We start from the raw sequence: 27,064 nt of genomic DNA, 5'->3' as shown, positions 1-27,064 counted from the left end.
AGCGTGTGTGGGGACTCAGTGCAGATCCCAGAGTAAAGTGCAGTGTTATTCGGCCCTCACCCGTCAGTACAAAGTGGCAGATTACCTGACCACGCTGACTGACCCCAAACTGAGATCCACCCCGACCAAATACAGACTCGGTGCCCACGGCCTGGCCATAGAGACGGGCAGACACAGGAAGACCTGGCTGCCCAGAGAGCGGAGAGTGTGTCAGCACTGCCCTCTGAACAGACCTGAGACAGAGCTGCACTTCCTCACTGAGTGCACTAAATACCACCAGATCAGAGCAGAGTTCTTCACCAAAATCTCCCTCAGAATCCCAGCCTTTACACACCTCCCCGAATCTGAGAAGCTGCCCCTCCTTCTCGGGGAGAATAAAGAGTGCTGCACCCTGGCAGCGCAGTACGTCCACGCCTGCAATGCTCTGAGGGACAGTGAGTGACCCCCGCCCCGACCCCACACACCTGTTTTTTCAGTACTGTGTGTATTAACGTGTATGTTTTTATTAGTATCTGGTTCTTACCTGTTACATTTAGAGTGTATTTAATTTAAATGTTCTTTTGTGTTCCACTGACATTGAATATAGCGTTGGCAAAACAAGTGTCAATATTTGTCATGCCAATAAAACACATTTGAATTGAATTGAATTGAATTGAATTGAATTGAGAGAGAATTTATTCATTTACAGCGCCCTCTGCTGAGCACTGTGTTTAATGACTTCAGAATTTCAATGTCTGCAGACTTTTGTGGTGCACTCGTGTGAAACGCAGTCCGTGCGCGATCGTGAAATTGTGTAAATTAGGATCAACTTGGGTTACATACAATGAGAGCGAATTAACAGAGAGCAGAACAGTGTCAGTTTGCTTCTAAATATTTTTAAATGTACACTAGGCTTTTGTCCTTATTGTTGTAGTTCACATAGAAGACTGATGTTCTGGTGACATTCCGAATAAACTGTAGTGATTTTGTCAAGGCGACCTCCAAGGTCCAGGGGTACCGTTGTGCAGCTGTTTATACCCCTAAAACAATATTTTTTTTTAACATGACCTATTTTACAGTTAACTTATACTAGTTAAAATCATAAAATATAATCGCCTAAGAAACGCACACGTACATTTCCCTTGAATAAAAACATACTTCGACTTTACGTAATAACGATAAGATTAATAAATATGTGTATAGTAAACAACTGACACGAAAATTGTGTTGTTTCCAGTCGCCGCACTGCCCCGTTGTATTTGATTGGCTGCCAGTGGCGCGAAAATAGTCACGTGGTAACGGACTTTGGCGCGAAAATTTCGTCAGAGCTCGTGGAGCTTTGTGTGTTGCGAGCGAGGAGAAGAGAGAAGCGCAGTCTCGTAATAACTTTGTAACAACGACTTACTGAAGAAATGGACATCTCCGAGCCTGCAGTGGACACCGCCGCCGGACAGACGGTCAAAGACGAACTGGCCGAGAAATGTCAGAAACTGTTCCAGGCGTTTTTGGAAGAGTGAGTACTGTTTGTGTCCGTTACTGTAGAGCTCCGGCTCGGGGAGCAACCGGAGTCACTTTTCTGTTATAACGTGGGGAAATGAATGATCCGTTTAGAATACAACCGCTGGAGAGTTTAATGTGAAACTGATAAAATGCTGTAGAATGTCTTTATGGGAAAATAAATGTTGAATATGCATGTTTGGTGGCCTTACGTGGAAAGAAGTAGGCCTGGAAGAGTTATTACGAAGATATTACAATGTTACTGGGCCTTATTGCCAAGATATGTCCAATGTTATTTACCTCAGAGAAGTCATAACTAATGTAAAACGTAAATAATATGTGATAAAATATGAAATACATGTTGTGGCCGAATTTGTGGTGAACTGCTCATAAATGTCCCCGTTTTGTTGCAGGAAAAGCAACACAAACATTTATTACTTTGCTTTTTCCCAAGTATTGGAATATTGCTGTGAGCATTTTATAGCAATCAGCTATTAGAACATTAGTGAGGTGAATTACTGATGTTGGATATGTTCTGGATCATAAACATCACTTCAACTCATGGCCATTGTACGGGATGGTGCTCTTTCACGCCAGAGGAAACAGTTCCACTGCTCTATAGTCTAACGCTAGGAGGCCTTACCCCTCTAATTGACGCTTTGCATTGGACATGGTAACGTTAAGTTAATGTGTAGCTCATTGTAGTGCATGCACATTTAAACATTTCCACAATGGGGTTCCCTTAAAGTAGCTGGCTTTATCAGTTGTAGATTATTCTCTGACACTGAATGCAGAGTTTACATACTTTTATTTGCAGAACTTGACATAATAATGCAAAGTATAAAATGCTGTCTGTACAACACTTATGGCACGTTGTATGTGACTGTAGCTGTTTTTCATGTGGACAGGTTTCAGAATGCTGATGGTGAACTGAAGTATCTGCGTGATGCGGAGGAGCTGATTCGTCCGGAGAGGAACACGTTGCTGGTCAGCTTTACGGACCTGGAGGGCTTCAACCAAGAACTGGCCACCACAATTCAGGAGGAGTTCTACAGGTAAGAGATGGGCGAGGCTTACAATGTTTAACATTTTGGTAGAGTAATATGCAGCAAGAACTTGTACAGGAGGTCCTCGGGTTACGTCAGTTACGATGTTTCGTGGTTACGACACATCTCCCATTTACTGTATAAAGCTTTGTTTCGACTTAAGTGGTTTTGCGTCGTAAACGTTGTAACGTGAACTCCGTGTGTGGTGTGCGTGGCGGAAGAATACACAGTTACGCGGCTCGGGACAGAGGAGGATAGGTGTTAGGATAGGATAAGTGCTTACAGTATGTTATTTACGTACAGTATGTACGTATGTTCCGACTTACACCGAAAATCGGTTTGCGACGCAACATCGTAAGTCGAGGACTCCCTGTATACCAACTTATTATACCAACCTATTAAGTTTAGATGTAGCTAAAGTTATATCTCCATGATTGAGGTTGAACATCACTGCTTGACAATATTTGTATTTAGCTCATTAAGCCTACCCGGAATCACTGGGCGCAAGGCGGGAACACACCCTGGAGGGGGCGCCACTCCTTCGTCATTAAACATTCACTTTTATTTAAAACATTTAAATGAATGTCTTGATCATTTGTGATTTAGTCAGTGAAGAAATGGGTAACACTTTACAATAAGGGTACATTATTTAACAGCATTTAAGACAACTTTAAGTAAAAAAACAATAATAAGCGTTACTAAACAATTAAGTAATGATTGAAACAACAGCATGGTTATTTACCTTACTTACCTAATCTGTAAGTAAGGCTTATTACTGCCTTATTTGTCATGAATTGTGTACCATTATTGTAAAATCTTACAGAAAATGCATATTTTAATATGTATTCTAATTTTAAATATTTTTCCAGAATTTATCCTTACTTGTGTCGGGCAGTGCGCAACTATGCTAGGGATCATGGGAATGTTCCTGTCTCCAAAGAGTTCTACGTGGCCATTCAGGACCTACCAACCAGACACAAGTAAGAAGGACAGAGACAATTCACATGCACACAGACACACACACACACACACACACACACACAGCTTCCTACAACTCGTAGACCTATTCCTATCAGTGCTAAGTCTCTTTTGTTACGGGGTTCCCCAGGATCCGAGAGTTGACCACGCTGCGTATCGGCTCTCTGGTGCGGATCAGTGGTCAGGTGGTCCGCACCCACCCGGTGCACCCAGAGCTGGTGAGCGGAACCTTCCTGTGCCTGGACTGTCAGAGCATCATCAAAGACGTGGAGCAGCAGTTCAAATATACACAGCCAAGCATCTGCCGCAACCCTGTCTGCAACAACCGCAGACGCTTCCTGCTTGACACCAACAAATCCAAGTTCGTTGACTTCCAGAAGGTCAGAAAATAAGAGGGTTATTTGAAGCAGTTAGGGGTTAATTGGTCTGAATTTGTCTCATAGATATTGTGAGACTGTTGCTTGCTTTAAATAATACGTAATCCCATCCTTGATGGTGCTGATATTGAGGTTTTGTGTTGTCCTGGAAACCAGGTGCGTATCCAGGAGACGCAGGCAGAGTTGCCACGGGGTTCCATCCCTCGCAGCATGGAGATTATCCTTCGGGCAGAAGCAGTGGAGTCAGCCCAGGCTGGTGATAAATGTGACTTCATTGGCTGCCTCATTGTCGTGCCTGACGTTTCTCAGCTTGCAGCACCAGGTACTGAATTGTCAGCTCAGTGACGGGCACATTAGATGTCATGAATATATACAATAAAGCTTGATTGATATTTTATATATTTCAGCCTCTAAATTAAATACCTATATCACAAGGTAAAAAATGTCCCATTCAGTTTTAAAAAACATTTACATTAATTTTTTCTTTGCTCAGGTGTGCGTGCTGAGACCAGTACTCGTACGGCCGGAACACAGGGCTATGAGAACGAAGGGGTCCGTGGTCTTAAAGCGCTTGGGGTTCGAGAGCTGTCATACAGACTGGCATTTCTGGCCTGCCATGTGGCACCTACCAATCCCAGGGTAAAGTCTCAGTGAATCTCGGCTCCCACAGGCCAGTCCCTGAGCAGTCTTCTGAATAAGAAATCTGGGGTTTGTGGTTTAAAAGTTTTGTATTTTGTTTAGTTTGGTGGAAAAGAAATCCGTGATGAGGAGCAGACAGCAGAGAGCATCAAGAACCAGATGTCAGTGAAGGAGTGGGAGAAAGTGTTTGAAATGAGCCAGGACAAGAACCTCTATCACAACCTGTGCACCAGCCTGTTCCCCACCATCCACGGTAAGACATGTGGCACAGATCACACTTATTTATACTCACAAGTTCATTTAACAGCTTAAATTGCAGGAGACCACTTTATCTTAATGAAAAATGGAATACAGGCATCATTTCATGAGATAAAGTATGCACATATTTGACATCTGTGTTATAGTATACTCTGTATGAAGACCTTTATAACACTGTGTATATATATTTCCAGGCAATGATGAGGTAAAGAGAGGCGTTCTGCTCATGCTCTTTGGGGGCGTTCCTAAAACCACTATGGAAGGCACGTCTCTGAGAGGTGACATCAATGTCTGCATTGTTGGCGACCCCAGCACAGCCAAGAGCCAGTTCCTCAAGTAAGACCCACGTTGACTTTACAGGTGTATGTGTTTTTTTAAGGTCATTTAGTGATGTTTACCTAGTGGATATAAATAAAGCTTGCTTTGTGCTGAGTGATGTTTTATTTTCACTCTGTTTACTAACTCCATGTAGCAGAGTAAGTATAGTGTTCTCTGAAAGTGTTTTAAGCTTCCAACACACCTACTCCCAGACCATCAGCTAAAAAACACTCTTTATGAGTGTAAAATTGATTTAAAACAAACACTAAACACTAACATATTAGTAAAGCATTGGGATAAACCTTGTATACATCAACATTGTTGATCCAGTGGGTTGTCCTTTTATATTTCTAATACATTTCTGTAGTTAGAGCTACATCATTCGTGTTTTTCTTGTGTGTTTTGGTCAGGCATGTGGAAGAGTTCAGCCCGCGTGCTGTCTACACCAGTGGAAAGGCCTCCAGTGCTGCTGGTCTCACAGCTGCAGTGGTGAGAGATGAGGAATCACATGAGTTTGTCATCGAGGCTGGAGCTCTAATGTTGGCTGACAATGTGAGTTGAAGCTGTACACATAAACCTAGTGTTTAACCCAGCTTCTTGTGCTGAGTTCACTTTGAATAACCCAATACCTTATATTAAGCCTTCCTTAAATTTATCATTCAAATGTAAGCTTCCCTATGTCCCAGTCAACAGCCATGGTGGTGTAGTAGTGACATAGGCTGTGATGGTGAGATGTAAATGTCATGTATTTTTCTCATCTGCAGGGTGTGTGCTGCATTGATGAATTTGATAAAATGGAAATGAGAGATCAGGTGGCCATCCACGAAGCAATGGAGCAACAGACGATCTCCATCACCAAAGCAGGGGTCAAGGTAAGAGACGGTGCATGCTTCCTATAAATACTATAGTTTGTGGACCAATCATTGCTTTATTTATTTATAATCAGTAATTTTTTTTTTTTTCATAGGCCACATTGAACGCCCGCACGTCAATCTTGGCCGCTGCAAATCCTGTCGGTGGCCGCTATGATCGCTCCAAATCACTGAAGCAGAATGTCAATCTGACAGCACCCATTATGTCCCGCTTTGACCTCTTTTTCATCCTGGTGGATGACTGTAATGAGGTGTGTAGTGGTGTATTTGTCACTCAAAATAGACAAGTATTTGTAAAAGATACTAAAAACAAGTCAGACACAACCACATGATATTAAAGAAAATAGAAGCCATTTTATTAATATATTTCTTCCTCCCCAGGTGACTGACTATGCCATAGCCAGACGCATAGTGGACTTGCACTCTAGGATTGAAGATTCCATTGATCGTGTGTACACACTGGATGAGATCCGAAGATATCTGCTGTTTGCCCGCCAGTTCAAGCCAAAGGTGAGAAAGTTTCACATGCATTAATTCATTCTTGTTAATCCTTGTTTATTGAAGGCAGTAACAAACCTACAGTATATATGAAGCTAACTGCATGTGTGTTGTTTTAGATCTCCAAGGAATCAGAGGACTTCATAGTAGAGCAGTACAAGCGCCTGAGGCAGAGGGATGGCTCTGGGGTAACTAAATCAGCCTGGAGGATCACAGTACGGCAGCTGGAGAGTATGATCCGACTTTCCGAGAGCATGGCCAGGATGCACTGCTGCGATGAGGTGCGTCTTAAGTTTATGAGCATTACTGAGTATTTCACAGCTTCCTTCAGTTTTCTCCTTGAGTTACACATATCTCTATTTCTTTCTCCATCAGGTACAGCCCAAACACGTTAAAGAGGCTTTTAGGCTTCTCAACAAGTCCATCATTCGTGTGGAGACCCCTGATATCAACCTGGACCAGGAAGAAGAGGAGGCCGTAGAAGAGGAAGAAGACAACCTGGTGAATGGTAAATTCCCTGTTTCTTGTCAGGAAAGAATGACTGGATTCAAATATCTGACACTTTACACACAAAAATGTTACGTTTATCTCTCTCTAACTTTGGCTGGTTTCACTACAGGTCACAATGTGCCCAATGGGGAAGTGAATGGTCAGGTGAATGGACAGGTGAATGGCCATGAACACACTAACGGAGTCAACGGCGAAAGCCACAGCGACAAGCCCTCACTGCGTCTGTCCTTTGCTGAGTACAAGCGTATCTCCAACCTTGTAGTGCTGCATCTGCGTCGTGCTGAGGAAGGTGAGGTCATGTTTTAGTGATTTGTGGATTTGTAGGATTTTAATGCATATTACATGGACATGGATTAACCAAATAATAAACAGGAAACATGAGCCACGGTACTCCTAGGCATGTGGCATTTTGTAAGCAACCTTAGGAGACACCCAGACACTGAGACATGTACAAGCACAAGGAGGATAAATATGTACACATTCATTTAACAAATGTTTGTTGTCACCAGATGAGGACGAGGCTGCCCTAAAGAAAAGTGCAGTTGTGAACTGGTACCTGAAGGAAATTGAGTCAGAGATCGACTCTGAGATGGAGCTCATCAGTAAGAAAGTCATGATAGAGAAGGTCATCCACAGACTGGTGAATTATGTAAGGGCATTGAACAATTATTATTTTTTTGACTGCATAAAATTGCTTTGAACCAAATGTAAAGTTTGCCTGACAAAAATGAAAATTTATTTATTTTACAGGACTACATCCTAATTGAGTTGTCCCAGTCCGGTTTGAAAGGCTCTACTGAGTCCAGCGGAACAGAAAGCCAAGCGGAGGATGTTACTCTAGTGGTCAACCCCAACTACACACTGGATGACTGAGCCTTAACTAGATATGTGTGCTAATGTATAATCATATAAACCAGCACTGGCATAACACATATCTAGTGTATATGGTTAAAAATACCCCCACTTCTCTTGGGATAGGATTTTAAGGTAGTGGAGGAGGGTGTTCTGTGACCTGTGCTTTCAAGCTTAATGCTTTTAGCATCCTTTATGCGGATCACTGAAGAAAGTATGATTGAAAAGGATCTGTGTGAAACAACACATCTTGTAAATATGTTGCTCTAATATTTTTGAGATTTTAACTGTTTTTAGAATGTTAGGTTATTTTTTTCATGTTTTTATCATGACTCTGTTAAAAAGTGCATCCATGGAAAGTTCTTTACTGTGTTTTCTTTAAAATACAAACATCAAACAACAAAAATGACCTGTTTCTATTGTCTTCCCATTCCTGCTCTCTTGTGTGGAATATACTTCCAAATGAAGGTATGAAATATGTGCAAACAAAAAGTTCATTCATTCATTATCTGTAAGCGCTTATCCAATTCAGGGTCGCGGTGGGTCCAGAGCCTACCTGGAATCATTGGGCGCAAGGCGGGAATACACCCTGGAGGGGGCGCCAGTCCTTCACAGGGCAACACACACATTCACCCACACTTTTGAGTCGCCATTCCACCTACCAACGTGTGTGTTTGGATTGTGGGAGGAAACCCATGCGGACACGGAGAACACACCAACGGAATCAAACCCACAACCTCCAGGTCCCTGGAGCTGTGTGACTGCGCAACCGTGCCGCCCCAATCAAAAAGTTGGAAACTAAATGAAAAATCATACATTTATTAAAAAAAAAAACCCAGACAATAAGGAAAATGAATGATGGAAAGAACCCTTGAAAAACTACAGATGTTTCAGGCATTTAAATATTGGAACAACAGTTTATTTAAATAGAAGTTACATTCACATATTTACTACAGAAGGTGGTGTACAAAATGTGTGTTTGATGGTGGGAAAAACAAGATTCCTAGACTTTGCTTTTATTTATTTATTTGGAGATAGGAGGAGCAACGTAGACAATGTATTTCTGAAGATGATTTCACTTTTCTCGGCTCTAAATGGACAGACCACCTGTGTACCTGCAAAATGTTGTTAAATGTACATATTGATCATCTCCAGTGATGGAAAGAATTCTAGTCCCTCCGGACGGTGCACACCCTACTGTGGGCCCACGTAGGACCCATTTATGAAATATATCTTTAATATCTTAAACCTCAAACCATATTAACGGCTCTTGGCTCCACTAATGTGTGCTGGCTGGGTTCACTACCTCTGTGCACTATGTCGGGAGCAGTGAGCTATTTGGGGCCGGAGAGCATGCGCACAAACCGCGTGTGTCACGTGAGAGGAAAGGGCCGTGCATGCGCCTTCGCTGTGGGACAGGTAAGATGGCGGCGGCCTGCAGGACAGTGTTGAGGTCAGCGACGACAGGTAAACAGCACAAACCTCAGTCTTTAAACCTCTTTAACAGACGATTTAGCGGTGGGCATTTCAGCACAGAGTGACCTACGTCTGAGCCGCTAGTAACCCCCAGTTACCGCTGTCATTTTGTGTTGGTGAAGTACAACACAGCTCTCCACTCAGTCGCAGGGGAATTCAGTGATAACATTTTATTCGTATAATAATGAGATATTGTCTTATAAACACGTCTTGACGCCTCGTAATTAATGTTTCATAATTATTTGCTTATGATATCGACTTTCCATCTCACATTAATGAATTTCTTGCATTGAAAATAATACTTACATTCTCAGAATAAGACTTACTGTCTGTCTATAGGCTTACTACCCCATAATAAAGACCTACCGTCTATTAATAATGATTTACTGTCTCACAATAATGTGTAATTGTCACAATTTACTTACTGTCTAATGACCAACAATGAGTATTATTATAATATAAATAAAATATCATAATGACTTACTATCTCAGAAAGGACTTAATGTTTTATAGCAGTGACCGTATCTCAGTTTAATGGCTTATGGTAATTGCTATCACATTGATATAATAGGGTTTCTTATAGTAATACCTCAGAACAAAGACACTGTTTTATGATAATGACTTACTATCTCAGAAATGACATCTTCATTTATTTTATTAATAAATTTATTTCTGTCTTATAATGACTTTCTATCTCATAATTATGACTTGCTATTACTATCTCAAAATGACTTACTGATAAGAAAGTTTCTCTTGGTCTCGGAAGCACTCTACCCTGCACATGCCAGTTTTAACAGGGCACCTGATTTAACTAATATGTTAAAACAGGGAAACCACTAAAATGTGCAGGGCACCGTGCCTCCAGGGGGCAGCACGGTGGCGCAGCAGGTAGTGTTGCAGTCACACAGCTCCAGAATCAGAATCAGAATCTCTTTATTTCGCCAGGTATGTTAAACATACTAGGAATTTGTCTTGGTGACAGCAACACATGTATGACATGTAACACGTACACAGATTGTTAACAAAAACTCTAAAAGAGGTACAATAAACAATAAATAGACTAAAAAAATACAGTTAAGTACTAGAAAAGAAAAGAGCGTTAAGACATAAATTAGACAACGTAAAATATAAAATCTATACTGTACAGATATGAGTATGAATATAAATGTTTCCAGATATTCCTAAAGTAGGTTATATTATATATTGTTGTAGAAGTTACAGAAATAGAACTTCTGTACAGCTGTGCAAAATAGCATAGTGCAAGTGAGTAAAGTGTCCTGTTCAGTGCAGTTATGTCCAGTCGGTTTAGTTCAGTGGTTTGGAGACTCAGAGGTGTTCACTGTGGTTGAGGAGAGCTACAGCTCTGGGAAAGAAGCTGTTAGCATGTCGTGTTGTGCTGGTTTTGATGATCCTTAGTCTTCTACCAGAAGGGAGAGTCTGGAAGAGGTGATGTCCAGGATGTGAGGGGTCAAGCATAATTTTGCGAGCGCGTTTCCTCACCCTGCTGGTGTGGATCTCCTGAAGCGTTGGCAGGTTACATCCAATGATCTTCTCTGCTGATCTGATGATGCGCTGGAGCCTGGCTCTTTCTTGTGAGGTAGAGGAACCAAACCAGGTGGTTATGGATGAGGTGATGATGGACTCGATGATCGCTGTGTAGAACTGGATCATCAGGGTCTGTGGCAGGTCAAATTTCTTGAGCTGTCTCAAGAAGAACATTCTCTGCTGAGCTTTCTTGGTGATGGAGACGGTGTTCCTCTCCCACTTCAGGTCCCTGGATATGGTGGTGCCCAGGAACTTGAGTGACTCTACAGTGGAAACTGCGGTGCCCTTGAGGGGGGATACAGAGGGTGGGTTGCGTCGGAAATCCACCACCATCTCTACAGTCTTGTCTGTGTTCAGCAGCAAGTGGTTGTCACTGCACCAGGACACCAGCTTACCAACCTCCTTTCTGTAAGCAGACTCATCACTATTGGCTATGAGGCCCACCAGAGTGGAATCATCTGCAAACTTCAGGAGCTTTACAGCTGGTTCCTTGGAGACACAGTCGTTGGTGTAAAGGCTGAAGAGAAGGGGTGAAAGAACACACCCTTGTGGAACTCCAGTACTGAGTGTTCGAAGGTCTGAGGTGTGTTTCCCAAGCCGCACATACTGTCTTCTGTCTGTGAGGAAGTTTGCAATCACCTGACACATGGAGTCCGGCACTGACAGCTGGGACAGTTTGCTTTGAAGTAGCTGCGGCACAACGGTGTTGAAAGCCGAGCTAAAGTCAACAAACAGAACCCGAGCGTAGGTTCCAGAGCTGTCTAGATGCTGAAGGATGAAGTGGAGAGTTAGGTTGACCACATCATCAACAGATCTGTTTGCTCTGTATGCAAACTGCAGGGGGTCCAGCAGGGGGTCTGTAATGGTCTTTAGGTGGGCTAAGACCAGGCGTTCAAAGACCTTCATGACCACAGATGTCAGGGCGACAGGTCTGTAATCATTAAATCCAGTGATGGTGGATTTCTTGGGGACTGGAATGATGGTGGAGGTCTTGAAGCAGGCTGGAACACAACGGAGCTCCAGTGATCTGTTGAAGATGCTGGTGAAGACTGGTGCTAGTTGGTCACAGCAGTGTTTTAGGATGGATGGAGAAACTGAATCAGGTCCCGGGGCTTTCTTCACCTTCTGTCTGCTGAAGAGTCTGTGGACGTCCTGCAGGCTGATGGTGAGACAAGCTGGGGGTGGAGGTGTGAGAGCCAGTGTGGGGGAGGAGGGGGGTTGATGATGGGGTGAGAGAGTCTGCTGATTGTCTATTGTTTGAAATCTGCAGAAGAACTCATTCAGGTCATTGGTGAGCTGACGGTCGTTCAGGTGGAGGGGGGTATTTCTCACCTTGTAGCCAGTGAGAAGCTGAAGACTGTTCCAGGCTGACGATGGGTCGTTAGCTGTGATGTGGTTATCCAGCTGCTCTGAGAACTTTCTTTTCGCTGCTTTAACCCCTTTCTCCAATCTGTACTTGGCTTTTTTGTAGACAGCTCTGTCTCCACTCCTGAATGCGGCCTCCTTCTCTCGCCTAAGCTGTTTCAGTTCTATAGAAAACCAGGGTTTGCTGTTACTGTGTTTAACACGTGTTCTAGTTGAAATACAGCTGTCTTCACAGAAGCTTATATATGACGTCACAGCGTCTGTGTATTCGTCCAGTCCGTCTGTCGCCTCCTCAAACACAGCCCAGTTTGTGGATTCGAAGCAGCCCTGCAGCTTCTCTATGTCTCCACTGGTCCACCTCTTCACTGTTGTAATGGCCGGCTTGTTGGTTTTAAGTTTCTGCCGGTACGTGGGAATGAGGTGAACGAGGCTGTGATCGGAGAGCCCGAGAGCGGCGCGCGCAACAGCGCGATAGGCATTCTTGATGCTTGTGTAGCATTTGTCTAGTGTGTTGCCTTCACGTGTAGCGCATGCGATATGTTGCCTGTATTTGGGCATCTCTTTCGTGAGGTTAGCGCTATTAAAGTCCCCCAGAATGATCAGCAGCGAGTCTGGATGATCTCTCTCTAGTTCCATTATCTGTTCGGCCAGTTGTCTCTGCGCGTCGCTGGTGCACGCGCTCGGCCTAATGTACACGCCGGCCAGAATGAAAGAACTGAATTCTCTGGGAGAGTAAAACGGCCAACAGTTAATTAAGAGAGACTCCAGATGAGGAGATCATGATGTTGACAATACTGTAGTGTCTCTACACCAGCGCTCGTTGATGTAGAAGCAGATTCCTCCTCCCTTACTCTTCCCGCTACGTTCCACGTCTCTGTCCGCTCTCAGTAGCTGGAAGCCCGGTACGTCCAGCGCACTGTCCGGGATCAGCTCGTTCAGCCAGGTCTCCGTGAAGCAGAGGGCAGAAGCAGAGGAGAAGTCCTTGTTGGTCCGGTGGAGCAGGAGTAGTTCCTCAGTTTTGTTGCTGAGAGATCGGAGGTTGTAGAGGAATAATGATGGTAGAGGTGTGCGAGGCCCGCGCCGCCTGAGACGCACGAGCGCGCCCGCGTGTCTGCCCCTTCGTCTGCGACTCCAGCGTCTCCCTGCGAGGCCGAGCAGCGTCAGCGCGGCCGTTGTAAAGATTTCCACACACTCTGAAGGTTTTTGAATAAATTCCGGCATAAAATCAGGAGAAATGTTGTCCCTGGCGGTTAATAACTGTTCTCTGTTCCAGCTGACCAAGTTTGAGGTACAATAGACAACATTAATTAACAAAAACAAACATAACACGGAGGAGCTCGTCACCGTGGCTGCCATCCTCGGCGCCATCTTGACTTCCAACATTACTCTTTCTCTAAGAAATACATAATTGGTATGTACTGCCACAATTTGTGGGCAGTTTGTGGGTTCAATAACTGTCTGTGAGGAGTTGGTGTGTTCTCCCTGTGTCCGCGTGGGTTTCCTCCGGGTGCTCCAGTTTCCTCCCACAGTCCAAAAACACACATTGGTAGGTGGATTGGCGACTCAAAAGTGTCCGTAGGTGTGAGTGAATGTGTGTGTGTTGCCCTGCGAAGGACTGGCGCCCCCTCCAGGGTGTATTCCTGTCTTGTGCCCAATGATTCCAGGTAGGCTCTGGACCCACCGCGACCCTGAATTGGATAAGCGCTTACAGATAATGAATGAATGAATGAATGAACGTGCCTCCAGGACCAGCGTTGAGAAACATTGTATTAGATATCATAAACTAAAGTTCAAATGAGCATGTAATGAAATGTTAAATTTAAAGAGTTTACTGGTGTGCTTCTGCTGATCTAAAGCCAATCTTTATTATTTAGTGTTTATTTTCCTATATTATGAGATCACCTAATGGCTGTACATTTTTCTCCAGGTCTCTGTTACTTATCAGCCAGAAGACTGTGTTTAAGGACACATCTTGTACAGAATATCTCCAGTCTCAGATCACAGCAGTTTGTTTTACACTCCAGAACTCTTCACTGCTCCTCTTTACAAGGCAGTAACAAAACTGAGCCTCAGAAAACAGAAGTGCCTAAATCCACAGAGACTGTGAAAAGTTCACATGAACAAAAACAGACAGAAGATGAGGTGAAAGAAGAATATGGACCAGAATATATTCCTAAGAAGAAGGCGAAAAACCCAATGATGATAATAGGATATGCATGGTATGAATCTTTCGCTACTGTATAATGCTATATTTTAATGTTTGAAACTTCAGAAAGTCAGTTTAATCTGAATAATCATGAAGAGTATAAGAAATAACCAAGGGAAGAGAGCAACATGCTGTTATGTTAAACATTTATACCACTTCGAGGTGAACTCTGGACCAAAATGCCCCTAGAGGAACATGAGTACCAAAACAAGTCTTACATGAAACATTTGTGGCTGAGGGAAATTTTAATTGGCTTGAAAGTCCATAAATGTATATTACTGCCAGATATATTTATTAAAATTGTTAAAAAGCCAACAAATAAACAAATACATTTAGAATTAGAATCAGAATCACTTTATTGGTCACTGTGTTTGCACACAGAGGAATTTGTTCTCTGCATTTAACCCAATCCGTGCAGTGAAACACACATTTACAGACACACAAACACTAGGGGCAGTATGCAAACATACCTGGAGCAGTGGGCCCCTTGGGAGCAGGTTGGGCTCAAGGGAACTTTAGTCATTCCCTAACCACCAATCCACTGCTGCCCACAAATTGTGGCAGTACAAACCAATTATGTATTTCTTAGAGAAAGAGTAATGGTTAATGACACAAATTCCAGACCTCAGATTATAGATTTGTTCATGTTTGATTTAATTGCCTTAGTATTCTTAGTTGTTACATTGTGTTTTACCTGTATATTAATTAACCCTGAAGAGTGTTATAACAGATAACAGTGCCCCTAATTATTAAGCTTTGACTCAGTGTTATTTTTTTTCTTTCAGGATCATTGGTCTTCCCACTGGTATAATCGGGTTTCTTATGGCAAAGAAGCAGGTGGACAAGAACAGACTCAAGCAGCTGAAAATCCGGCAAAGAATGAAGGAATCTAACGAGGGAATATACGAAAGTGAACGCTACAAAGCAGCAAGGATAGAGTGACTGGTGTTGAAATGACCTAAAGACTTTATTTCTCTATGTTACCTTTAATGCAGTCACATTTCACTTACCTTCCTTTGAGCTAATGAAATAGTCTGTGGAAACCAGGAAAACTAAATCTGGTCATGACAAGCACCAGTCAAAAGAGAAAACGACATAATGGTGTGAGGAGTTGAAATGTGGACCAAACCTGAATAGAACATCCATATGGATTATGTTTAATTCCACCACTTTTAACATGCTCAAAAAAATAAAGGAAAATATAGAGTACAATCAGCTTTGTTTTTAAAAGGTATTTAACACTGCTTTGGTTGTCACACACTTGTATTCATTTATACTTTTCCATCTTGTAACAGCAACTAAATACTTAGTAAAAAATTAAAACTCCAACTCCTAAATTGTACAATATTCTCAGACCAAACGAAATTGTACAACTTCTCTTTATTTACAAATAAAAATGAAGAAAGTCTGTTTACATACATTTTATATACGTTTGGAATCTGGGACGCACAGAGTTTAATTTAAAAAAAAAAAAAAAAAAAGTATCATGGGTTATCTTTATGTATATCCAAAGCAGTAGCTGATTTATTGGAAAGGAAATTAGATCAGCTACGAGAAAAATGTCCTATGGTGGTGAAATAATATTTTGTGGGTATGCGTTTCATTGGTTCCCTCTGTCCTAAAAAAATCTAATGTTCTATATACTCAACTTACTAGTTTTTCCCCTATTTTTCAACAATGAAATATCCATGCAATACATTTTACAAGGAATTTATATATTAAAAATTCCAGTAATACTCAAACTGACCTCACTGTAATCCAACACACATTATACAGTCAAAAGTTTCAGAACACCTGATTGTGGAGCGTTTCGTCTGAAATCAAGTGTATTAACAGGTCTTTCCTGCACTTGAAATTTGAATTCTTTGAGAAGATTTGATTCTGTTCAGCCACAAAACATAGGTGAAGTATGGAAGTTATGTTGAATGGTCAATTCTGGATCACAGACACCAACTCTTTACAAAGGGATGGTGCTCGATCAATACAGAAAACACAATTCCACTTTTCCCACAGACTGATGATTACGTAATTCATATTCTTCTAGCCAACACCGGGCACTGGATAAGGTGACTTTAACCTTGTGTGGCAGTTACAGGCAGTGCTGTTCACACACCTGTGTCAGGAATAGATACTTTAAAGTAGCTGAATAATTATTTTTTAAAAATGTTTGGATATGTAGTGTAACTTATTTGCTGATGTCTAGAATAAATGCACAATATATTGATAACTGATAAAACTGCATTAGAATGAAATGCAATTTCTGCTTACAACAAACAAGCTTCATATATATAGTGTGTAACATTTTCAGCTTCTCCCTGATATATTACATCGAAAGTTGCATTGTGACCTGTGCAAATAATTATCTACAAATTAGCAACTTCACAGGAGAAAACAAAAACATTAACATTTAAAGCAAGTTAATGTGAAGAGATGCCATTTCAAGTGATTTTTAAGCATTTCTTTGGCCAATTCATGATTCATTTTTCACACAGTGTAAAAGACAGCTGCTGTGTTGAAATGGTATAGATTGTTTGAACAGGTAAGATATGATAACCTTAAAATAGGAGGGGCAAATCTTGATGATCTGCTGGAACACAAGAGCCCAAGTTTGGCTGAGCAGTAACTTATAAATGGACAGAGGTTGCTGAAGCGCAACTGACCAATGTGTAGAAACTTCACTTTCTACAAAGATAAATACGCCATCTTAATGATCCCTCCCCCAATATTTGGACTGATATGCCATAATTTGTTTCTTACTCGTGAGTGTATGATTACTGAAAGTGCATTGTACATAAACGTCTGAGCGCTGCCCACTGCTTTAGCCAGTGGAGCTCAATAGGACTACCCCAGAGAGGAGGCTTTATCGCTGAGAAGAACCAATAATTTGCAGCAAGAACAGGAATATCTGGATGATGTCGACATAAATGGAAAGAGCAGCAGTGACATACTCCTCTGGACTGATGGAGTACTTCCTGTTCCCAATAAGGAGCTGGGTGTGGTAGGCCAGAAACTAAACAGAAGAATATTACAATTAGATAAGAATGAAGTTGGGAAGTAAAGCAAACAATGCACCAGTCATTTTGCATGATTCTTTAAGCATAGACGAAAACAGGTACAAAAAATTTGACTTTAACCTCATCAAAACAACACATATCCCACAAATAGCGTGTTCAGCATAAAGTGAGTCCACAATATGTTTTGATATCATAATAGCAGCATATCCTCAAGCAAATTTCATGAAGAGCAAGAATTTAATTTCGATCTAAACTTACCAGTGTAAACACAATAGCTCCAATGGCAGCGTACAGCATATGAAGCCATGGGATCTAAAATAAGAACAAGAATGGAATGCCCATGATAATCGTATCACTATATATCAGCTTCAAGTGTGAGGTACTTGGTGCTCAACTCACATATTTGAAGGACAGCACAATAGCAGTGATGATGCCTGTCACAAACATGACGATCCCGAGCACGCAGAAAAGACCTGCGCACTTGGTGAAATCCACCTGATGAAATCCAATAATAACGAGGTTAAGTCCTTCATATTACGAAAGCCTTGAGGTCATGTAAAAACAAGGCATGTGTTTACACATTAAATAAAAGGTTTGCAGTGACGTTTGTTACCTTTGTCTGGAAGCAGAAGACAGTAACAGCGATGCACACAAGCACTGTGATACCCAGAGCCAGGAACACTGCCTTAGTGCTATAGTAACTAAAATTGTAAAGAGACATGATTAGAGCTGAGCAATGTGAGGATATCTTACCATTATCATGATAAACAATGTGCTTTTTAGAGTTTAAAATGAAAATGGTGATTTTCCCCAATGATGATTGTTCACACTGAGAAACTATCATTATACAGACACTTAACGTCCTGGAAGAACCAGAGATTCTCTGTTAAATATAAAGAAAAAACATTGTTTTCATCATGTTGGGGTCCTGCTCTATGGGGTATGAACTGATGTGAACTTAAACTGGGCCATGTAAGAGCTGTACACTGTTGTAATTGTACTACTGGTAATTGTGTGACTATTACGTGATGAAATACACAAATAATGGAATACATTGAGGTAACACCTTTGGTTCCATTTTGTTTATCAGATGTTTAAAAAAATAAATAAAAATAGTGCTGTGTTTGTTGTCATACTTTTGACCTGATTATATGCGATGATATAACTGAAAGGAATGTGAGACCGGTTACAGTAGTCATTCTGTTGGAGCTTATGTCAAAACATGAATAATGACTTTCCTCAAACACACAACTGAACAACTCCTGCCATTAAAGGTGCTGCCTGACTTGGAACAACTGCACATTTATATTTTACTTACTTAAGCAACTACTCACCTTGATATTGTCCCTGCCATATAGGACATGGCCAGTGTCTAAGACAGGAAATAAGGAATTATTACTTCCTTAAGATAAGATTATCAAAAACACTGCAATCATTTTTAACCCAAACATAACGGCATAACATTGAGATAAAATTTAAATTATTTCTTTTATGCTCCTTTCACATATGCACGGTAATCCAGAAAATGTTCCGGAGTTTTGTGTGAACGCAACCTCCCGCAACACAGGCTACAGATAGTCAGAGTAAGTGCATGTGAAAACGGAGCAGGGAAATGTTCCTGAGTTTCTCCTGCATGCGCTGCACAGACGCTTCTCCAATCCTAAATCATGTTTCATTTCCACTGCAAGAGTGTGTCTGATGCAGAAAATCTCCCACTGTGAGATGCATGTGTGAAAGACTACTCTGGGACATCTCCGGACCCAATACTCCGGCGTTTCTTTAGAAATCCTCCAGAGTTCATGTGTGAAAGGAGAATTACAGTTTGGAATGCCACCCTCCACTGCATGCATTTTACAGCATTCCATCTGCATGCATTCTAAGTTTGTCTAAAGACCAGTACCGGTGGGTCAAACAAATATCAGCCATGGTTCTTTAGAAGAATAAAGATATTTAAATGTATTAGTACAAAGCCCTTGACAACAACAACAAAAACATTTGCATAAATTTGAATATTGACAAAAAAGCAGTGCACTATCCTTGTTAAACTCTAGAGGGGTCTTTCGGATCCCACTAAATCAATGTGAAAGTTTTCCTCATCTTCTATTATCTATTTATATATCTGTTTATATACAATGTACTCTATCAGCAAATTCCTTGTAATAAATTGTGGTTCCAATTCTGATCAATAGATGTGAAAACATTTTCTAGAGGGAAGAAGAGAGGGCCTTAAAATAAGCATTTACTGGCCACTGAGGGTTTTTCATTAACACTGCCACACACTCTCCCTTCATTCCAAATGATTTGGCATTTCCCATCTCACCAGAAGAGCAAGCAGAATAAGGTTCCATGGAAATCGCCTCCTAAAATTGAAGGAACAAGGGTAATATTAGACAAAAATACACACTTTTTAATATACAGGGGATACAGGGAATGGATTTAATGTGGTGATAGAACATATAGCGTGGGAAAACATTTATGGAAATATAATACTATCCTATCAGTATTCGGTAAAAACTTTAAGAAAGCTACAATTTCCAAATGTAAGAAAATATTCAGAGACATTTTCATGGTAATTTCATTGTAATGTTCCCACAACCAACATTAGAACATTAGCACGTAAGCACTGAAACATTCAGAGTACTAAAATTTATAGCTTATTTATTACCAAATGTTTGGAAATCTCTATTTGTAAGACTGTTTCAGGTCTATCCCTTAAGTGCATCACATGTAATACAAAGGGTCATAGTAAACGGACTGATTAAAGCAGAGCTTGTTTGCTCACCTGGGTCCCTTACAGCAGGCCAGCACGATGTGTGTGACAAAGTAGACCGCACTGCAAAGTCGCAGATACACAGCAGTGTTAAAAAACAGGCTAGGTCAATGGCCTAACTTAAATTTTAATAAATATAAGCAGACATGGAAATGAAGAGGTAATGTTACAGAGCAAACGAAGAGGACTCTTACTATGAAGCCCAATAGACTGCAGGATTTCTTATAACAAAGGAACGCACAGGATCTCTGAGGCCAAAAAAACAAAAACATCAACAGTTAAATAAGAACACTACAGAACCAAAGGTCTTATACTGGCACTTTTTAAGGCAAACAAGGTCATAGCTCTGGAGTACAACATTGTCTGTTATATACAGTTATAGACTTGCACTGCTAGTGCTACCAACAATAATATCCTTCATTAGCCTCCACGTTAAAGAAAACAGGTTAGCCATTCCCACCCCAGTACAAGTCCTTACACATCTCTCTCCGTCTCACAGCCACACCCACATACTCACACAAATGTGAAAACAGCCACAATGGAGACAGTGACGAGGAGCTGGGCCGCGAGGATCATGTACACCTAACAGAAAATAAATATATTTATTTCTGTAGGAAACATGTCTGGGATTACAGGAATAATTCATTAATACACACCATTTCTACAGTTCCCCTCAGTATAGAAAATGTAGTTAATCACCTAGGAAATGTTCTGTGTCTAAAGTTTCACAGTGTTTCAAGTTTCTCTAGTGTTGTAATGGAGATGTGATGCTAGCTAACCCTAACTACATGCCAAAACTTTTACAGCTTACCACAGTGTCACTTGTCATTACATACAGACTTTGGTTTTTGACACTGTAAGGTTTACTGTTGTCTATCAAAATGGCCTATTTACGGTAAAGGTACACCACAAAGCTAAAAAGAGTACCTGCAGCTACTAGCCCAGTTATTCTCCATATGTTTGACACTTTTCAAACCAAGATTGTAGCATATAAGATAGTAAGTTTGCAAGAACTCTTACTTTGCGAATGAAAGTGTGTCGCACTTTCAGGCTGTCCCATCCTGGTGATGTTGTGAACCCTTCCTCGTCATTGACATCTGCATAACCATCAGTATAAATTAGCCTCCACACCACTCCCTCACATTAGCAAGGTTTATATTATTATTATAACTAAACAATCATTTTGCAACAGTTGTTAAATATAACATCACATTTTTAAATCAGTTTTAAGAGTTCATCATAGCTTAACTGGTCAAATTGTGTTGTAATAATTCTTGTTTGAAATCATGAATATAAACCTGGTGATTCATACAAACTTGCAGCTGGCTCTCACCTACTGGCATAGGCATGACTGGGAGTATAGGTGGCATTGGTGGTGGGTATCCTTGTCCTGGTTGCCCTGGTTGACCAGGGAAAGGGCCAGGTTGACCAGGGTAAGGGCCAGGCTGACCAGGGTAAGGGCCAGGCTGACCAGGGTAGCCAGCAGGCTGAGGTTGTGCCCCATAAGGAGAAAAGCCATAGGCTGGTGGTGGTGCAGATGGATATGCACCCCCAGACTGTGGGTTGTGGAGCAGGCGGGAGTCATCATAGCCCGGAGGAAAGTCTGATCTGGACATGTTGCTTCACTGATTCCTAGGATACAAACACCAAAAAGAAATGCATTAATGTGGTATTTTCCTTCAACAACTCTGTGCATCTTGCAAAGCATAAGACAGTGGCAGAAAGTTGTAGTACAAGCACAAAACTAGTCTTCTGTCCTTATTGTGAGATTTGGGAGGAAGACCACACTTGAAACTCATCCATGCTCCTCTATAAGTTAAAAAAAAAACCCTCTGCAGTGAAAACTGTGCTCACCAGGAACATTTCCTATCAACTTGTAACATGGGGCTTTGGAGCTGCGTGTGACAAATGGATAGTTGATTGGAGATAGAGGCAGAATATTTATAGATATGTGCTTATTGAATGAAGGCAAATGTGTGGAGTTTTATCTCCTGAAATGACCTACTAGACCACTCTGTATTTAGAGTTAATATATATATGAAATGGCACGGATGGATGGATGGTCGTGCCAGCACATTGATACCATTTATTATAATATGGCCCCAATGGGATAAACAGCCAACTAAAACGACATCTCCAACTGGGTGACTTGTTTTATCTTTTGGGAATAAAATGAACGAAGAGCACTTGGCCATATTCACATTTGTCTTGTCTATGCTTACAAAACCTGCTTCCTCTTTTTAGCTCACTGGCTCTTATCTTTCTTTTACAATAACACTTTTGACTTGTGAGTTACATTAGGTTTGGGTCAGCGGAAATAAAACAGATGCCTTGTTTTTAGCCTTTATTTGCCAGTAAAAACATAACGAACGAATGAACAGCATAGTTTCAGTGTTAATTTGGTTGGTTTCAAGTTACTGATGCAACTACTGGTCAGCTTTCTATTGCATGACCATCACTGTAACCAATCTGTTATTATGTTTATTACAATAATACACTAAGTCAATTTAATTGGGGTGAACTCCATAAATTCTCAGACCTATTACATACTATAGCTTTTATGCAACATTACATGAAAGAACAATCCAAATGGTCTGAATTACATTTAAGCTATATGGACGCCATTAAAATAATAATAATAATAATTATTATAAAATAGCACTGCGAATCATGTGCAAAATTCAGTGTATTTTTTAAATGTTCTTGGACTAAAGGCTTCATTCTTGCACAGCACATATGGAAGAGGAAAGCAGGAGCTTTTTATTTAAATAACTCCATCCCAACAGGGAAGCATTTGGAGCTGATTCATGTTTGGTTGCTGTTTTGCTGAAAAAGGGAACGGTGAAAAAGCCAAAACACCATAGAGTTTGTAGGGAACTGGTCCATTGAAAATATGACATAATTAATATAATCTGAAACAACGTTGGCTCTTCACTGTCAGAAAAAAACATCATTGTGGTGGTACCCTCAGAGTTACATATTCTGTACCTTCAGTTATGGAAAATAATTGTACCTTATTCTATTATAATTTTAAATTTGTGTTGATTTAATATGCCCCATTTAATCTCCATGACTTCAAATGACTTGCAGTTCTGTTACATCCACTTCTCTATTAACAGCATTCAAAACCAAACATTAAAAATAGAACAGATATCATTATGGAACCTATTCACAAAATCACTCTTCATTTATTCATATCCTGTCAGGTCAAGGTGGGGCTACTAGCAATCACTGGGCACAAGGCAGAAACACACCCTGAACAGGACTCCAGTTCATCGCAGAGCATTGCGCACTCACCCATTCATGTACACACTCACAATCCACCTACAAACATGACTTGTTGGAAAGTGAGAGTAATCAGAGCATTCAGAAGAAACAGATACAGGGAGAACTCCTCACAGACATTGACCTAAAGTAGGGATTGAGCTCAGAACACTGGGATCCTGGAGCTGTTTGGCAGAGACAATAATTATTAATTTTATTTAGTTTAATATAATATCATGTCATATTCAATATCACGAATATTCACCTGTTTCTCTAGAATGATGCATTTTGGGTCAGATTTCTCTGATAGCTGATTTTGCTTAGTCTTAATATTTAATCATGCAGACATTTTGCATAATACGTGATTATAATAATGTGTGTTTTGTTTATTTCTTTCGAGGGGGGGGGGGTTACATTTTTTACATTATATGAAATATGCTTGTAGATTTGTTCTGTTTGTTTCAGCTTTTACTCTTGGATTTTGGGTGGGACTGAATATGACATTTCCCAATTCACTTGAAAACCTCCATTGTTGCAGATTTGCAGATATCAGGTTGTGTATTACCTTAGACGTCACCAACCACAGACCAGCCACACTAACCTTCTGATTGTCAAAAGACCATTACGCAACTTTTATCCTCCCAACACTGCTGTTATATGGTCAGCTAGGATAACAGGAAATAATATGTATGTGACGTTCTCGTAGGCTAAAAACCAAACATGTATGTTTACCAAAAGCAGTAGTTCAGTAGAAACAAAAACAAATCAACCAACCCCACCACATTCCCTTTATCACAAAGTTTTATGTTAGTTAAGTGTCTGGTGTTTGCACTGGAGTTATGACAATTGCAATGGGCAGTACAGACAAAATACAGAATTATAGCTGCTACTGTTTTACAAACACACACTGATATGAGAGAGAGAGAGAGAGAGAGAGAGAGAGAGAGAGAGAGTGTAATTCTTTGGCTTTCGTTTGTTGTTAGCTGCTTTAGTCTTATAGCTGTATGGTGAAACTAAAGAAGCAAATAGACATCAAACTTGTCATGTTTGTGTACATTTAACATTTCAACCACTAATCTTTTTATATTGTACAGTAAAAGTGGTCCGGCAGTGTTCCAAATCCAAAATAGATAAGTTTCAAACCGCCAGCCAACTACGTTTAATAAATCTCATTTATAGCCCTCAAAGCTCTTAAGTCATGTTGCTAAACCAAATGAAAAAGAGCTCCAGGGTCTCTGCCAGCTGTCTCAGGAAACCTCAGCCAAACATGTTTCAGTGCTTTCATATGTTTCTCCACTCAAGTTCTGTTGGAGCTAAGGCCACAGCCCTGCTGCTGAGAGACTTGTGCAAGAATGCAGCCAAGCAGGAATATCCCTCATCTACAGACAGAAGTGTAATATACTCAATTAAGTATAAACGTCTAGTTTTGTTCCCCAAAACATATCTACATCTGTAACCTAAACAAAGTCATTCACAGTGTCTTGATGTGAAATGGTGCACTGTAGAGACATACACTTTCATCATGCATACAGGCCTAACACGCCACCCTAAAACATCAGCAAAATAGGTTTCAGGGCAAAAACCTAATGCCAAAACCATCAATGTCTTGGGGTCTGGCATTAGCTAGGCAACAAATACTTTCATAACTTTGAGCGAGATTATTTTTAGAGGCATTATTATTAGACAATGAATTTTCATTCACTGCTGAGAACAATTCAGACGTTACAAACCTTTATGAATTACTATGTTTACATTCTAAAGGGCCCTGTTCTTTGTATTTTATTTGAATATACCCATGTCTGTTCAATTGTATGTACCTAAAAAGCAAGAACAATTCCTTCTTCACAAACATTTTCCAACTCTTGTTTATCTCTTGCATTTTTTTATAATAGTGTATCCCATTCCAAAACTTCCCAGACTTAAAGGAGCAGTCTTTTTTTTACTGAAAACAGTAGTGTTCCTGAGTGGAGAGGGGACCAAATATTATAATAAATGGTATCAATGTGCTGGCACGACCATCCATCCGTGCCATTTCATATATATTACCTCTAAATACAGAGTGGTCTAGTAGGTCATTTCAGGAGATTTTTCTAGCCATGTCTTTACTTACGAGGATTCAGCATCATTTACTGTAACCTGAGCAATCTTAGCATTGCTAATGGTGCTAAAAAGCTAACATGAAGATATTGGTTTTGTTTCATTTTATTTTGGAGTCTTGTAGACACAACCTATAGGACCACCTAAATAGATGCCTGACGGATTACACAGTATATGCAGTATACAGGAGATGCAGTATAAAGTGACAAAAAATTGATAAATAAAATTAGTTTGCCTGTTGTGAATGATGTATTCTGACTATAAATATACGGATAGTATGGCATCAATTGTTATCTTTGTGTTAATAAAGTGTTTTCTGGCTGATACTTCTTGGTGTCACACTGGGCTTCTGGCTCATATCACATTAGCTAAATGAAATGCAAGCAGCAAATTACAGTTAAGGCCAGATAAATGATGATTTACTCTAAAAGGATGGTTTTAAAGTACATAGATGTACATACTCGTTTTGACATAGCTAAAATATTTGCTAATGATAAAAATCTTTAGCTATAAACTAACTGATGCACTATCTACACTTGCCTCTGTGTTTTATCTTTGTAAGTGTATGCCCATATTGCTGCACCTCAAAGAAATATGTGAGACTCAATTTCCTTGATTTTATTGTATTTCCATATTACCGCACCTCAAAGAACTCCATCAGTGTTTTGTAGTTTATTAGAAACTTCCAAATCAAGGATGACCATGAAATTGATATAAAGAGCACAATAAAGTTCATTTAAAATATATATATTTGTTTTTTTAAAAAGCTGGACCTGCACTTTTTCCAAAGAATCATATCTGTACCTCACTGGTGCTGTTTCTCAAGGAGAAAGCTTTCATTCATGCGTCAGGCCTAGATGAGTAAAGTAGTTTTAGAGCAGCCCTGTTACATCAGGCTATGTGCTAGGCAACAACAAAAATATAAACTGGAAAAAGAGTTTTCCTTCCTCACTCTTTTTTTTAAACACACACACACACACACACACACACACACAGAGAGAGAGAGAGAACACACTGTTATTTGCACCACTTAAGCCTAAAACAGTACGCCTAGTATTATACTGATTATTTGGGGGATAATTATACTTAAATTACACTAAATAAGTAAATTGCCATTCCAAATAATACGTAGAAAAATGGGAACAAAAGTTTGGAATTCACAACAAACGCCGTTTCTCTTCCATTCGTGAGAAACACGGACATAACTAAAAACAGACCCACTACAAACAAACAGCCCGCCGCGCGGAGCCAGGTTCTCTCGAAGCGGGCGCTCTGTAACGGAATTTTTTCAACTTTATTGATAAAAAATGTATCAAATGTTCTTACCACGCTCTTAAGGGAACACGGGCGGATCCAATAACAAGATAGGAAAAAGCCTAGGGCGTAAATTCAAGCAGCTAAGTCCAGTTTAAGTCCTTAGGTGCTAACGTTAAAGTTTCCCCGGTGATGCACCGCTGTCACTCGCCCTCAGACTGATGACGTTTCCAAGAATTCTGTTCATAT

General features: G+C 40.6%; 3 protein-coding genes across 3 annotated transcripts; 2 read left to right on the top strand and 1 right to left on the bottom strand.

Annotated features, from left to right (window-relative positions):
* The first annotated feature begins 1,197 nt into the window (after positions 1-1,197).
* Positions 1,198-8,189, top strand: mcm6 (minichromosome maintenance complex component 6). Its single transcript, XM_066665530.1, has 17 exons — positions 1,198-1,492; positions 2,385-2,531; positions 3,392-3,502; positions 3,631-3,880; positions 4,034-4,199; positions 4,371-4,516; positions 4,619-4,769; positions 4,969-5,110; positions 5,503-5,644; positions 5,857-5,964; positions 6,060-6,215; positions 6,346-6,474; positions 6,582-6,743; positions 6,838-6,970; positions 7,082-7,261; positions 7,482-7,621; positions 7,723-8,189. The coding sequence occupies exons 1-17, from the start codon at positions 1,392-1,394 to the stop codon at positions 7,843-7,845; spliced, it is 2,487 nt and encodes an 828-aa protein (XP_066521627.1). The 5' UTR covers positions 1,198-1,391; the 3' UTR covers positions 7,846-8,189.
* Positions 8,190-9,135: 946 nt separating this feature from the next.
* si:ch73-71c20.5 (DUF4748 domain-containing protein) lies at positions 9,136-15,738 on the top strand. The gene is made up of 3 exons (XM_066663933.1): positions 9,136-9,291; positions 14,138-14,429; positions 15,202-15,738. The coding sequence occupies exons 1-3, from the start codon at positions 9,222-9,224 to the stop codon at positions 15,356-15,358; spliced, it is 519 nt and encodes a 172-aa protein (XP_066520030.1). The 5' UTR covers positions 9,136-9,221; the 3' UTR covers positions 15,359-15,738.
* A 76-nt stretch (positions 15,739-15,814) lies between these two features.
* On the bottom strand, positions 15,815-27,041 carry tmbim1a (transmembrane BAX inhibitor motif containing 1a). The gene is made up of 12 exons (XM_066663932.1): positions 26,888-27,041; positions 21,534-21,832; positions 21,221-21,297; positions 20,718-20,782; positions 20,395-20,448; positions 20,213-20,263; positions 19,751-19,790; positions 18,765-18,802; positions 18,044-18,131; positions 17,830-17,925; positions 17,689-17,742; positions 15,815-17,426 (listed from the first exon to the last, which is right to left on the bottom strand). Exons 2-12 carry the CDS (start codon positions 21,814-21,816, stop codon positions 17,277-17,279), a joined length of 996 nt encoding a protein of 331 aa, XP_066520029.1. The 5' UTR covers positions 21,817-21,832; positions 26,888-27,041; the 3' UTR covers positions 15,815-17,276.
* Between the last annotated feature and the right edge of the window lie 23 nt (positions 27,042-27,064).

Source organism: Hoplias malabaricus, chromosome 3 (genome assembly GCF_029633855.1).
Source record: "Hoplias malabaricus isolate fHopMal1 chromosome 3, fHopMal1.hap1, whole genome shotgun sequence".
NCBI lineage: Eukaryota > Metazoa > Chordata > Actinopteri > Characiformes > Erythrinidae > Hoplias > Hoplias malabaricus.
Note: the sequence above shows the minus strand (reverse complement) of the source record. Positions and strands in the feature narration are given on the sequence as shown.

Excerpts from the sequence above, each read along its gene's own strand:
- mcm6 (XM_066665530.1), top strand. The coding sequence starts at position 1,392 with ATGGACATCTCCGAGCCTGCAGTGGACACCGCCGCCGGACAGACGGTC. Across the intron at positions 5,111-5,502 it reads GCCAAGAGCCAGTTCCTCAA|GCATGTGGAAGAGTTCAGCC; the intron begins GTAAGACCCACG and ends TGTTTTGGTCAG. Across the intron at positions 6,216-6,345 it reads TGGTGGATGACTGTAATGAG|GTGACTGACTATGCCATAGC; the intron begins GTGTGTAGTGGT and ends CTTCCTCCCCAG.
- si:ch73-71c20.5 (XM_066663933.1), top strand. The coding sequence starts at position 9,222 with ATGCGCCTTCGCTGTGGGACAGGTAAGATGGCGGCGGCCTGCAGGACA. Across the intron at positions 9,292-14,137 it reads GTTGAGGTCAGCGACGACAG|GTCTCTGTTACTTATCAGCC; the intron begins GTAAACAGCACA and ends ATTTTTCTCCAG. Across the intron at positions 14,430-15,201 it reads ATGATAATAGGATATGCATG|GATCATTGGTCTTCCCACTG; the intron begins GTATGAATCTTT and ends TTTTTCTTTCAG.
- tmbim1a (XM_066663932.1), bottom strand. The coding sequence starts at position 21,816 with ATGTCCAGATCAGACTTTCCTCCGGGCTATGATGACTCCCGCCTGCTC. Across the intron at positions 20,449-20,717 it reads GTGGCTGTTTTCACATTTGT|AGATCCTGTGCGTTCCTTTG; the intron begins GTGAGTATGTGG and ends TTTTGGCCTCAG. Across the intron at positions 18,803-19,750 it reads TTATTCTGCTTGCTCTTCTG|ACACTGGCCATGTCCTATAT; the intron begins GTGAGATGGGAA and ends TTCCTGTCTTAG.